Raw genomic sequence first — 14,671 nt, 5'->3', positions numbered from 1 at the left:
CTTGAACCGGACTCCAAATCTTTTAGATTTGGTCTAAATATAATATAAATATATTTGGTCTACAAATAGACCAAGTTCTACTTATATATTTGCTTTTCTACCTTTGCTGTTACTTTCAGTTTTATATCTAAGAGATTATTGCCCAATGATCACGTCATGAAGATGGTGGATATGTTTTCTTCTAACAGTGGTACAGTTTTAGCTCTTATATTTACGTGTTTGATCCATTTCGAGTTAATTTTTGTGTGTGATATGACATAGGGGGTCTCATTTCTTTTACATGTAGGCATCCAGTTGTCCCACCACCATTTATTGGTATTCTGTTAAATTTTCTTCACACTTTTGTTGAATAAGTATGGGGGTTATTTCTGGACTCTCAATTCTATTGATCTGTGGGTCTATACTTATTCCAGTACCACACTATCTTGAAAACTACAGCCTTGTAGTAAGAAATTGGGAAGCTTGAGTACTCCAACTTTTTTCTTCTTTTTCAAGATTGTTTTGGCTATTCTGAGCACCTTGAATTTCCATATGGATTTTAGGATCAGTTTGTCAATATCTGCAAAAAGACACTTGGGATTTTGGTAGGCATTACATTGAAATTGTAGCTCAATTTGGGAGAAATTACCATCTTAACAATATTATTTTGATTCATGAACTTGTGCTGTTTATTTAGATCTTTTAAAATTTCTTTTAGTGATGTGTTTTAGTTTTCAATGCATATGTCTTGTACTTTTTTGCTAAATTTGTTGCTAAGTATTTTATTCTTTTTGACACTATTTTAAATGTCTTCTTTTTAAAAATGTTTGTTTATCTTAGAGAGAAGGGGAGAGAGAGAATCTGAAACAGGCTCTGAGCTGATAGCACAGAATGTAGGGCTTGATCTCATGAACCATGAGATCTTAACTTGAGCAGAAATCAAGAGTTAGACACTTAAGTGACTGAGCCACTCAAGCAACCCTTAAATGTTTTCTTAATTTTATTTTTGAACTATTTATGCTGGTGTACAGAAATACAACTGATTTTTCTGTATTGATATTGTATTCTATAACCTTGCTGAATTCATTTATTCTAATGATTTTTTAAAATGTTTTTTCATTTTTGAGACAGAGCATGAGCAGGGGAGGGACAGAGAGAGAGGGAGACACAGAATCTGAAGCAGGCTCCAGGCTCTGAGCTGTCAGCACAGAGCCCCACGTAGGGCTCGAACTCACCAACCACAAGATCATGACCTGAGCCAAAGTCGGACACTTAACCGATTTATCCACCTAGGCGTCCCTCTAATAATTTTTGATGGACTTCCTAGAATTTTTTAATATATGAAATGATGTCATCTGCAAATAGAGATAGTTTCATTTCTTCTTTTTCTATGTGGATGCCTTTTGTTGCCTCAAAGTTGCCCTGGCCAGAGCCTCCAGTACAGTGCTGAATATACACAGCAAGAGTGGACATCCTTGTTATCTTCCTGATCTTAAGGGAAAAGCATTCAGTCTTTCCTTATTAAATATGATGATAGATACGGATTTTTCATAGAGACCCTTTATTGAATTGAGGAAGTTCCATTCTATTGAGTTTGCTTAATCAGAAAAGCATGTTGGGTTTTGTCTAAATGCCTTTATTGCATCTGTTGAAATGATCACGCAGTTCTTTATTCAAATAATATAGTGTATTACATGGAGTTTTATATGTTGAACCAACCTTGCATTCCTAGATAAATCCAACTTTATCATGGTTTGTAATTATTTTAATATACTTCTGGAATTGGTTTACTAGTATTTTGTCAAAGATATTTGCATCTATAATAATCAGGGATATTCATCTTTATTTTTTTTCTTGTGCTACTTTTGGCTTTGGTGCTGGCACCATAGAATGAATTGAGATTATTCCTCTTCTTTTGTGAAAGAGTTTGTAAAGGACTGGTGTTAATTCTTCTTTAAATGGTTAAGTGGATGCACTGGTTTGGATAGTGTTTCCCCCAAATTCGTGTCTACTCAGAAATACTTCAAAATAGGACTTCATTTGAAATAGAGTCTATTATTTTCCTGAGGCTGCCATAACACAGTGCCACACATTGAGTTGCTTAAACAGAACTTTACTGTTCTTGAGTTCTGGAGGCCCAAAGTCCAGAATCAGGGTTTTGGCAGGGAAGATTGCTTCTAAGGGCTGAGGGATAATCTGTTGTATGCCTATCTCCTAGCTTCTGTCAGCTTCAGATATTCCTTGACGTATAGATGGTTCTACCCATGTCTTCTCACCATTTTTTCTGTCTCTCTGTGTCCAAATTTCCCCTTTTTATAAGGACATCAATCATATTGGATTGGGGCTCACCCTTATGATTTCCTGATAACTTGATTACTTCTGTAAAAAACCCTATTTCTAAATAAAGTCACATTCTGAGGTACTCAGGGTTAGGGCTTTATCCTATCTTTGTTGGGTGACGTAATTCAGCCCATAACAGTGTCTTTGCAGATGTAGTTAGGAAAGAGGAGGACATACTGAATTAGAGTTAGTCCCAAATCCAATATAACTGGTATCCTTATAAAAAGGAGAAACACAGAGACACAGAAAGTATAATGCCATGTGTAGACAAAGGCAGAATTTGCAGTGAGATTGGCAGTAATCATGGAAGGGAGGAAGGGGGCATGAAACAAATTATTTCTCAGAGTTTCCGTTGTTTTCTCTCTTTTTAGGTGTCAAATGCATGTATTTTATCCTCAAGGCTGTTTTTCCCTCCCTCAATCTTTTTCTCCATCTGTGGTTTAGTTTGGAAAATTTTTTTTAATGTTTATTTTTGAGAGTGAGACAGACACAGAGTGCGAGTGAGGGAGGGACAGAGAGAGGGAGACACAGAATCTGAAGCAGGCTCCAGGCTCTGAGCTATCAGCACAGAGCCCGATGTGGGGCTCAAACCCACCAACTACAAGATCATGACCTGAGCTGAAGTCGAACGCTTAACTGACTGAGCCACCGAAGTGCCCCTAGTTTGGAAATTCTTTATTGACTTGTGTTCAAGTTCACTGATCTTTTTTCCTACTGTGTCACATTAAATTGATTTTTTAAATATTATTCAATTTTAGGATTCTTTTCTCCTTTCCAGTTTCTAAATTTCTTCTGAAATTTTCCACATTTTGATGATATCAGTTTTTTATCTTAAAAGAAATCCCGGGGCGCCTGGGTGGCTCAGTCGGTTAAGCGTCTTACTTCAACTCAGGTCACGATCTCGCGGTCCGTGAGTTCGAGCCCCTCGTCGGGCTCTGGGCTGATGGCTCAGAGCCTGGAGCCTGCTTCCGATTCTGTGTCTCCCTCTCTCTCTGCCCCTCCCCCGTTCATGCTCTCTCTCTCTCTGTCTCAAAAATAAATAAAACGTTAAAAAAAAAATTAAAAAAAAAAAAAAGAAACCCCATTTTTATTGATGAACTTATCTGCTAATTCCATCATTTAGGTCATCAGTGAGTCTTTTTGTTGACTATTTAAAAAAAAATCTACTTTCTTGTTTCCTCATTACTTTTCACCCTATACTGGACAACTCAACATTGTGATTGGTGCACCAAACAGTTCTGTATTATGTCCTCTTCTTCTGAAGACTGTTTATCCAAGTTAGCAGATTGTTGGCAGATCAACTTGATGTTGCAGAGGCCTGGTTTTATATTTTGTTAAGTATGGTCTTTCTGCATTTTGTCCTTGGCCCTAGGAATAGCCCCAAGTCCTTAAGAAATGGTCTTTATTCCTACACAGGGCCTTGGGGTTCAATACATAGGCATACTTTGTTTTATTGAACTTCATTTTATTGTTTCATGGACACTGTGATTTCTACAAATTGAAGGTTTGTGGAAACCCATTGAGCACCTCTACTGGCACCATTTTTCAAGTGGCATTTGCTCACTTCATGTCTGTGTTTCACTTTTTTAATGGTTACAATATTCCAAACTTTTTCATTTTTATTATATTTGTTATGGTGATCAGTGATCACAACTTACTCAAAGTTCAGAGAATGGTTTAGCATTTTTTAGCAATATTTTTAAATTATGAATGTACATGGTTCATGTTTTTAGACGAAATGCTATCACACACTCAACAGATTACAATATGGTGTACACATTACCTTTATATGTACTGGGAAGCCAAAAAAAATTGATTTGACTTGTTTTATTGCGATATTTGCTTTATTGCAGTAGTCTGGAATTGAGCCTACAGAATCTCCAAAGGTATGCTCGTAAAGTCTAAAGTGTTGATCAAGCGCCTCCAAATGGGAAGTTTTTTCTGTGGACTTCTTGGAGTCTCATCCTGCGCACATTCAAATCATTCCAGCAGTTGAGGAAATTCATATGCAGATTTGGGGACTCCTCTGTGACTCCCTCTTTTAGATATTCTCCAATCTCCAGCCACTCTGCTCATAAATACAGTCTCTGACTCCTTGGTCTAAGACAACAATTTCTATCTGTATGACCACTACCTCTAGTGTGTTGTGTACATTGGAAATGTTCTTTGGGGAAAAGACATACATATGTTACCTTATATAGAAGGTCCTTTTTAATAAGGGTTGAATCCTCTACATTTTGTGTCCTTTGTTCATTTCCCAAGGCTTTAAAACGTTTAAAAAATTGTTGTCCAGGACTATTAATTTATTGGCAGGTTTAATCTGACACAAGCTTTCATCACTTTGCCAGAACTTTGTTTTGGTAATACCTTGGTGGCTCATTTTCTCTTTTTAATAATTTCATAATTAACTTGTGAGCATATAGGGGCCTGGATTAATGTTTCCCCCCTCCCCCCACCCAAAGAAATACTGTATTCTCATTGTTTCCAGCAAGTGCCATAAATCTAGATTCACTCTATTTTCTTGATCTGCAGACTTTGTAACTGTGGTTTTAAACTCTTGATCTATTTAAAAGCAGGCCTTGGGGTGCCTGGCTGGTTCAGTTGGTGGAGCGTGCCGCTCTTGATCTTGGGGTTGAGTTCAAGCCCCATGTTGGGTGTAGAGATTACTTGAAAACAAAATCTAAAAACTAGGCCTTATGATCACAGTGGTGGCATCATCCTTGCCACCATTTACTACCTAGAAAAAGGGCAGAGTCTGTCAGATTTTACCCTTTGGTTTCCTTTACAAGGCAGACTTCTTTATGCATCCTTTTACTTATAGAGCTCTCTGAATTTTCCAATTTTATGTAGGGATCTTTAGTTTAATTCCCCAGCTTTGTTCAGGGCCAAGGCCTAGGAACTATCATTCCCCAAGCCCTGGTTATTCTATTTTGTTCTTAGGAGAGGAAAGGCTTTCACGTTTAACCATTACCTCTGTGACTTGTGTACTTATCTTCCCCCCTGCCTCACCGGACCGTAGGGTTTTCCCATATTTTCTTGTGAGTTCAGTTGAATATGTTTGTTGCAATTTAGCCAGTCTTTGGGTATTGTGTAGCAGTGGAAGGCTATTTAGAAAACTCTGATACCAGCAGGGTATTTTATTTCCCCCCAGCACTTTATTGAGGTATACAGATGGCAGAATGCATATATCCCAAGTATATAGCTCAGTAAAACTTTAAATTATCTAAATAATTTGCATTATCTAAATCAATTTATAGACTACTTCCATCATTCCAGAAAGTCTTCTCATGCCACTTCCAAGTCTATACTCACCCAAAGGTAAGCACCTTAGGTTAGTTTGGCCTATTCTTGAGCTTCATATAAAAGTAGTATGTCTAGCATTCTTTGTTTAATACTTTTTCCATTTATCCCTATTGTATCAGTAATTCATTTTTTTAAAATTGTAGACTAGTATTTCAATAACTATTTGATTATCCATTATCATGCTGATTGGTATTGGTGTAGTTTCTAGTTTGAGGGTTATTTTACATCTGCTTTGAATATTCTTGTATGCATCTTAATGTGGGCATATCCCCTCATTTCTCTTGGGTTTTATCTCTAGAAGTGAAATCAGAGTAGGCATACATTTACATTTATAAGAAACTGGGAAGCTGTTTCCTCAGGTGATCATACTTACACTTTTGCCAGTTTCTACACCTTCTCACCCTCTGGGCAAGTGTGCAACAGTTATTTCCTGGTGGTTGCATTCTTCCTTCCCTCATGGCTGATGCTGAACACCCTTCCCTATGCTAATTGCGCATTTGGATAGCTTCTGTGAAGTGTGTATTCAAGTCACTTATTAACTTTTATATTGTGTTGCTTTTGCAGTGGCTTTTAAAAGTTGGTTTTCTGCATACAAATCCTTTGTTATGTGTACTGCAACTATTTTGTCCTTGGCTGCAGCATGGTTTTTCACTTTATCTTTTTGATGAGAAGAATGTAATTTTGGTGAAGTCAAATCAGTTTTCTTTTATGGAGTTTATTTTGTGTCCTAAGACATCTTTGCCTATCCCAAGAGTCACGAAGATATTTTCTTCTAGATTTATTGTTTTGTCCTTCACATTTAGGTCCTGTGATCCATGTTGAAAACATTGTGCATTGTGTGAAAGTATCAATATTCAGAAAGTTTCTCCATGGAGTTGCTTGTGTTTTTTTTGTTGAAAAGCCAATGACCATATACGAGTCTGCTTCCCAATTCTCTTCTATCCACTGATCTATTAGTCCTGAACCCTAGTACCACTCTCTTAATTACTGTAATTTTAAAGCAAGTCATGAAATTGAGTAGTGTTAAGTCTTCCAACATGTGCCCCCTCCTTCAGGACTATCTTGGTTGTTCTGGGTCTGTTGGATTTCCATATATATCTGCAAATTTCTACAAGAAAGCCTCAGGGGAAGGATTGTTTTTTCACTGAAATTTGAATTGATTTCTGTAAATCAATTTGTGGGAAACAGATCTTGATATTATGCAGCCTTTCAATTCATGAACATATTTATTGCAGTGTTCTATATACTTTCAGCAACATTTTGTAGTTTTCGGGATAGAAGTCTTACATATCTCTTGTTAACATTTTAGATATTTGACTTATTTGATGTGATCACAGATGGTAATTTTAAAATTTAATTTTTAATTGTTGCTATGTATAGTCAATACAGCAGAGTTTTGCCTCATTTCCTTAAAATTATTAGTTTTTGGTAGATCAAGCAAATTCTTTATCTTCAGGAAGTCAGACAATGGGAGAAGTGTTGCATAATTGAAAACATCTAATTTTCCAGAGTAAAAAAATGGTTCACTCTTTGTATACCTCTGCTCACAGTTACCACCTAAGAAACCCTACCTTCTGATTTTCTTTCTCCTTAAAAGAACATGTAATTCTGAGTTCAATTTACTCTTGGTGTGCTTCTTGAAAGATGGGGAGAGCACCAGATCTTTACAGAGGAACTTCTGTTTCTCAGCTAAATGTAGAATAGGAAAATGAGGACATGTCCTACATGCTGCCCTTCACTTATATTTTCAGGGTGCCAATCAGAACAGAAAGACATTAAAATGGATTGGGATGGGAGGAAGGTGAATAAATTTGAAGATTCAGATTATTCTTGTCACATTGGTGAATTCTTCACTGGTCAAATAATCCCCTCTTTTCATCCTTTGCTTTCTTTTTGATTCATTCTTTTCTTCCCAATTTGACGTAGAGCGATTAGCATACGGCCTGATCTACAAATAGCTGTAATGATTAGGGATCCATTTTAACTTCAAATAAAACCAATGTAAGGCACAACTATTCAGGAATATTTTATATTTTCAAAGTATTTATGAATTCTTTAATTAGAAAAATAAAGGCAACGGGATTATCTATCAGGTTCTAAAAGTACCCATGAATTAAATCACTCACATCCCCCTCTTAAAAAAACAAAACAAAACCTTGAATCACATTGCTATTTAAGCTTTCTTACAATAAGGAATAAGACCAAGCTATACTAGAGTACAAAAACCTGAAATTCTGAGCATGAAAATAATTTATTAGACATCTGGTTTATTCGAACATTAGGCCTACTGAAGACAGAATTAACAGAGCTCATGGAGTAGGAAAAACACACACACACACACACACACACACACATACACACAAAAACAAAAACAACCCATCCAGCACCTGCTTCACTGCAAATTTCCTGGGGACAAAATGTATGCATTCTGTACTACAGTCTCACTCTAAACCATCCATATGTGTTTGATGCTGATTAACCTGAATAGGAGATGAGAAACTTTCTATACACTCAACTTGGCAAGTAGCCATTAGTGATGCAACTTTCAGAAACATTCTTAGGCACAAGAACTAGCACTGCCTGCAGTGAGAGTCTTTGATAATCAAAGAAAAGAATATCACTAAATATATTCTTACAAATAAGAAAATACAAGCACTTTTGCCAATGGACTGCTTTACATATCAGTTAAGATGTCACAATGAGATCTTCTATGAAATTAAAACACTAATTGTTATACTCAACTTTTAATCGATTCTGAAGTTATACTGTGGTATTAAAAATTAGAGGAAAAAACTGATTTAATCTAAATAGAATTTAGGGAAGAAATGCAGGACTAATATATAAGAGTAGCTGCACTTCTTTGGTTAACTCATTAAAAAAAATCAAACATTTTCAAATTAAAAAAAAAAAAAATCACCATTACAAGAATCTAATCTAAATATGCACCTGACAATAAAGCACATCTGAGTATGCAGTGAAAAAAGTTTTCCAAAAAATCATCAAATGGATCCTCTCCAAATACCCAAATAATCACTTCTGCAGGCCTTTTGTTGAGTGGAATCATAAAGAACTGAAGATTTATTGCTGTGAAAACAAATCTGTAGTACAGTAGTATGAATCTTGGGTATTAAGCATAATCAGCTGAATCAAGTTAAGAAGTTCAAACTCTAATAGGAAATTTTGTGTGTGTGAAAGTCAGCCAGTTGACCCAAGAGCAACTGAGAGATCTAACCTGTTCAGTGAGACCAGACATTGTTAAATCTTCATTCTTTGAAGGCAATTAGAAATTACAATTTAAACAGCCCATAAACCAAATAAAACAAAATTGAAGAAAGCAATTAAAACTACGTTCAAAGAGCCATTTTTTTTTTTAGCTCAATTTCAGCACCCCAAGGAAAAAAAGCATCCATGACTATCACAGATGAAAACAAAATGTCACTGGAATCCGTTATTTTTTCCCCACTGAGGTATAAAATCTATATAGAAATTTGATACTATACTATAACAAATTGTACTTCTCATAGTTCTGTTTTAATTTCCTTTAAACCCTGTTTAATATAGTTTTTTCTTAAATTGTAAAAATGTTGTTTTCATGATTCTGAAACTGGTTCCAGTTCTTTTTCACTTATTTTTCTATCAATATTTAATATACTGGTTACCAGTCCTAATCAGAAAAAAAATCTTAGAAATCTCTTCATTAGGACAGCACATTCAGTGAAAGTTACTGATGTGCAAGCAAACCATGAAAGGTGCAGCTCCCTGGAAAGCACGTTTGTTGACTGCTTCACTGCCTGAATATTCTTTACAATGATTCTTGATGAAAGACTCTTTCCATCGTGTAAACATCAGTGTGCGCAGTCTTGCTACTCTGTAGTTTCACGTCCTTGGACAAGAAGGCTGGTTCACAGCTAGTGAAAAGCGAGAGGAGTCTAAGTTTCAATGGCTGATAAACCTTACATCCCCACAGGAGGAAAGCACTTTTCCTTTTTTGCTACTTAAGAATGTGGCAGAAATGTATGCTGAGGTAGCCCAGTCAATCCTTATTTTTTTTTCTTCTTTTTCCTTTTTTGTAAATTTGGTCTCAGAATATTTCTGGAAGGGTGACGTTTCGAAGAAGCCACTGCTGGGACCGGCTTCCATTGCAGTCTCTTATGCTGGGCACCTGGCTGTCCTCTTCTGTGGCTTTATCCAGGCACTGATTACTGTTCACATGCTGCAGGGTTAATTTCTGCAAGTGACAGAAAAGAAATCTTAACATGAACGTGACAGAAAAAAACTCAAACATCTCAGCCATCGTTTCTGACGAGTATCAAACTGCCCTGTAGAAAAGGTGTCTACGTTAAGACCACCTTAAGAGCTATGTGGGAGGGAGAAAGGCACTGGGGTGCAGTGGGCTACAATGAATTTAAACGAACATGACCACAATGCTAGCTACTCCCAATTCTGCACAAGCTCTAACACTGAGAAATTTCACTTTGTGTGCTTCAGCTTCCTTTAAAAAAAAAAAAAAAAAAAAAAAAATCAGATTAGTGGTTCCTAATTTAGGATCCTCAACCTATTTTCAAAAGCTATTTCAAAATTGCTTCATTTCCCTGTGATAAGGCTGTTCAAATTAATTCTATGATTCCAAACCTCATGTCCTTAAAATTCAGGTCCTTTTGAAGACTCAAAATCTTAAGAGATCATCTTAAAGCAGCCATTAATAAATGGGTGACAGATGGTGCTATGTAACTTTTTATGTACTCATTTGTACTCCAGACTCAATACTGTCAAGTTGATATTTAGAATAATTTCAAAATGTCAGGACAGAGTTATCAGAGTGATTAGCCTAGGTCAGTTTATGTGTCTGTTACCGCACGCTGGTCACCAGCATGGTCACACAGCCAACAGCTGTGTAGGAACATGAGTTAACCATTATCCTGTAAATGTATACAACTGTTAAGAAAGTGTGAAATATGTTTACTAACACATTTATCGGACTCTTACTCATCCCTCTAATGTAATTCTTTTATCTGGAACATTTCATTTTCAGGGACTGTCATCACTGTGTTCAAGAGAGGACCCAGTCAGCACTGACTACTCTCCACACAGGAGAGTAGTTTTTTGTTTTTTGTTTTTTTTTTTTAACGTTTATTCACCTTTGAGAGACAGAGATGGAGCATGAGCAGGGAAGGGGCAGAGAGAGGGAGACACAGAATCCGAAGCAGGCTCCAGGCTCTGAGCTATCAGCACAGAGCCCGACGCGGGGCTCAAACCCACAAACTGTGAGATCATGACCTGAGCCGAAGTCAGACCCTCAACCAACTGAGCCACCCCAGCACCCCAGAAAAAGCTTAATTAAGGCAACTAGATAAACAGGTGACAGATAACTGACTGTAACCTTTTAAGCAGAGAATAAAAGCTATAATTATCATTGCAGAGTCTACTTGCAACCTAATAAAGGTAATTTGCTGGCTCCTGCCCCTAATCTCTAGTATAACTAGGTCAAAATCTGCATTTCGAAAGGACAGAGCCATGCATCAAAGCAGAAGCGTCTGGTGTCATAAATGGAATGTGATATAGAATATAAATAAGACTCTAAGATGTAAGAATATATAAATCTAATCAAAGACCTATGGTATTATGCAAAGAATCCTGGATCAAGAGTGGCAGGTCTGAGACCCGGTTCCATCATTTTACCTGCTCCGTGACCCTGGGGCAAGTTCCATTCTGGGCTTCAGTGTCTCTACGTGTATAAAACAAGGTCCTGGGTTTTATTTCTATGGTTCCTTTGGAGCCTTCGGTTTCATGATTTTAGGTTTAGATTATAAATCACTGACATGAATATTTTATTTCTCCAGATTGCTGTGGTTGAGACTGATGGAGGCAGGACACCGCCGACAGGCTGTTCTGGAGCTCCCCATGCAGTTGGCTCAAGCTGTGGGACCTGCATCGCAGCGTGACTCCTCCCTTTGCCCAATTCTGCTTTGTCCTTTTCACAGGCGTTGATCCAAAGGGTGCTCCCTAATAAACACTGTGAACACTGAACTTTATCTTGTGAATACTGAACTAACTTTATCTGATAGAACCCAGCCTGCAAAACTAAAATTTTACCTCAGAGAAGACACCATGCAAAGGGCTCCAGAAGTTTTAAAACTACATTCACAACTGGTTCTTTCTAAATACCTTAAACCTACTTTGGCTCCTTAAACTTCTAAGCACACATTTTACTTTTGGAACAACAGGTGTGGCAGATTGCATAGATCATACACAGGCTACGAACATCCACTCCCACTTCCTGTCCCCATCACACCTTAGAGACTGGAAAACCAACGCCTGTTTAACCAGCCTCCCTTGCAGATGGTCACTAGGGGATGAAGTTCTAGCCCATAAGACACAGCAGAGTCTGTGAAAAGAAGTGTGAAAGTACAGGGTATGTTCCAGAAAGAGGAGAGTTGATGATTAAAGGAGACCAGGGTTTGCATATGACCTGGTATAGGGAGAAAAGACAGCCAAAGTCTTAACTGCTAATAAAGTCATGATGCTAATAAAGAAGTTAAAGAAGTTAAAGAAAAAGAGACAGGAATGCTCCTGGCTTTGCAGCCAGGAGCTATTTCCATAGTGTCAGGCCGAGGCTAGAGCCACGGTTGGAGAACCAGAGGCAGGAGTGCCAGCCAGCCCCTCGCTTGCTGTTAATACATGTAACACATGATGGTATGTAGAAAGTAAGGTAGGAGCAAAAGTCTTTCCTAAGAGAAAAAAAATCAGTGCTTGTGCAGAAGAAAAAGAACCAGAGAAAGACCTACTGAAGATTCCAGTGCTGGTTCCAGAACCTTAAAGCAAAAGCACAAGCAGGTTAGCCAGATGCAAAGCGCAGGAGTGAGGCTTACTGGGGGTGCTCTGAGTGATCTTTTCTGCACCTGTGTGAGGACAGCACACACGGTGTGCTGACAGGAAGAGGTTCCAGAGGAAAGCAAAGGTAAAAAGCTTTGTTACATATGTCACAGAAAAATCATTATGAGCCAGAGAATTTAATTATTTAAAGCTCACCTTTTACCTAAGTGTTTAATTCACTAATTTAAACAGCCTACTCACGTCTCCATTTCTCCCACACTAGACGACTACAGAGCTTGAGGACATACACACAGAAGACTGGCTATAGTGGCAACAAGGACCCAAGAAATGGGGGGCAAGATTAATTACTGGGGAGATTAAAACATGTTTGTTTTTCCCACCTGTAGGTTTTTAGATGTAAGAACAATTTGATCCATCTTCAAACTTTACAAGAATTCATTCTTTTTGCCGTAAAGAATTTTTTTAGCTTCACAACACACATAATTTCATTCCTCTATGCAAGTGGAAAACTTACCACTGGGTCATACTCCCAAAGCTGGTTGCCTTTTAGGTGGTGGCATTTGAGCATTGTGACTGGGCCATTAAGTTTGGAGACATCCAAGCAAAGGTCATCTGTTCTAATTTCTTTGTTGGCAGTATAAGAGAAAACCTGAAAAACAAAAATGCACACGTATAAGCTTTAACAATAAAAGAAACTAGCCAGTAATCTAGCAGAGAAAAAAAACAAGTATCTCAAGATATTTGATTTCTGAACTTTATTAACGTAGTATTAGGAGAATAAATGATTCCGAAAAAGCTACCACAAATTTTACATACAGGATAGAAAAAATGACCGTGAGCTCTCTGTATACACTGAGTGTATTGTCAAGGGCTATCAAAAGCTGTTCGACTATAAAGGGCAAAATAAATCTCACGCAAAGCAATGTAAATACGGTTCTCACAAGGGGCCTTTTATAAATGTTTCCATTTAAAAACAATCATTAGACTGAAGGCTCCCTTCTCCTAGAGGTTTTTAGAATTGTCTCTTCATAGGTACGAAAATATTTCCTGAATGACGTCATGAGATAAAAGATTCAAACAAATCCAAAAATTATTCCTTTTATTTATTTCTAACATTTATTCATTTTTCAGAGACAGAGACAGAGCATGAGGGAGATAGGGGCAGAGAGAGAGGGAGACACAGAATCTGAAGCAGGCACCAGGCTCTGAGCCTGACACGGGGCTCAAACTCACAGACCATGAGAATATGGCCTGAGCTGAAGTCAGACGCTTAACCAACTGAGCCATCCAGGTGCCCCCAAAATTATTCCTTTTAAAGCTTTACTAAAATACTCACCTGGTTACCTCCCATACCGTGACAGTTAAAAATTCCAACTTTTTCATTCTCTTTTCTAGCCATGTTATCTAGACACTGATTTGTTTCCACATTTCTTATCTATGGAACAGTGAATAAAGAAAATACAAGGTGTTAGATAAACAAGACATACATATAGATGCATATGGACATTAAAGTCAATCGAAACTCTCTACCACATACATATACACAGTGTAGACTGACGGCAGAATGCTCAGTGGCTTCAATACACTATCAATTCCTTCCAGTTTACTCACATTCCAAGTTCCATCTTGATGACTGCCTTGGAAAGAGAAATAAGAGATGTCCTCTTGTTGGGTAAAATATTTGGTAAACATCAAGATGTCTAATGGCAACTGAGGTTCTAAATTATCAGGGACCCTTAAAGACTTGATGTAGGAAAAGAAGGGAGCTTTGCATCATTGGAGTAGATACTCCTGAACATAAATATGATCTTGATGTCCTCCTTAACCTAGCAGGAAAATAACTACTGACAGGATGGTTTGGGAATATGATACAGTACATCCCTATGAAAGTTGTTTTAGGATGTACCTAAATTGTTTGAGATTACACAGGGTATACAGTAGTTATGAGCTTTTAAAAACACCGGGTTTGACAAACAAATGTGGAAACCCCAACTTAGGGCCTGGCAGGGAGAAATGTGTGGAATGACAGCAAGACAGACAACTTCCTGTGTTGCTGTGTTAATTAGCACTAATAGAACTTTCTGTAATGATGGAAATGTTCTATACTTGTGCCATCCAATATGGTAGCCCCTAGCCATATGTGGCTATTGAGTACTTTATTACATTTTTTTCTTTTACTTCTTGCTATTGAGCATATCCATTCCTGGGAAACAGG

The 14,671-nt window shown here is 37.5% G+C and overlaps 1 protein-coding gene and 1 long non-coding RNA gene across 4 annotated transcripts in view; one reads left to right on the top strand and one right to left on the bottom strand.

Moving 5' to 3' along the window:
* LOC109276409 (uncharacterized) overlaps positions 1-11,649 on the top strand; it is a 39,294-nt gene extending 27,645 nt beyond the window's left edge. The window contains exon 2 of the long non-coding RNA XR_002084654.2: positions 11,463-11,649. This is a non-coding gene — a long non-coding RNA (uncharacterized LOC109276409). The remainder of the gene's footprint in view (positions 1-11,462) is intronic.
* GALNT1 (polypeptide N-acetylgalactosaminyltransferase 1) overlaps positions 7,636-14,671 on the bottom strand; it is a 127,322-nt gene continuing 120,286 nt past the window's right edge. For all 3 annotated transcript variants that reach the window (XM_053902580.1, XM_019465395.2, XM_053902581.1), the window contains 3 exons: positions 13,793-13,891; positions 12,971-13,105; positions 7,636-9,850 (listed from right to left, as the gene is read on the bottom strand). In XM_053902580.1, the coding sequence (XP_053758555.1) occupies positions 9,704-9,850; positions 12,971-13,105; positions 13,793-13,891 (381 nt within the window). In that variant the 3' untranslated portion in view covers positions 7,636-9,703. The remainder of the gene's footprint in view (positions 9,851-12,970; positions 13,106-13,792; positions 13,892-14,671) is intronic.

The sequence above is a fragment of the Panthera pardus genome, unplaced genomic scaffold (assembly GCF_024362965.1).
Source record: "Panthera pardus isolate Hobbes unplaced genomic scaffold, ASM2436296v1 HiC_scaffold_15, whole genome shotgun sequence".
Lineage (NCBI taxonomy): Eukaryota > Metazoa > Chordata > Mammalia > Carnivora > Felidae > Panthera > Panthera pardus.
The sequence above is the reverse complement of the archived record's forward strand: the minus strand, read 5'-3'. Positions and strand labels throughout refer to the sequence as shown.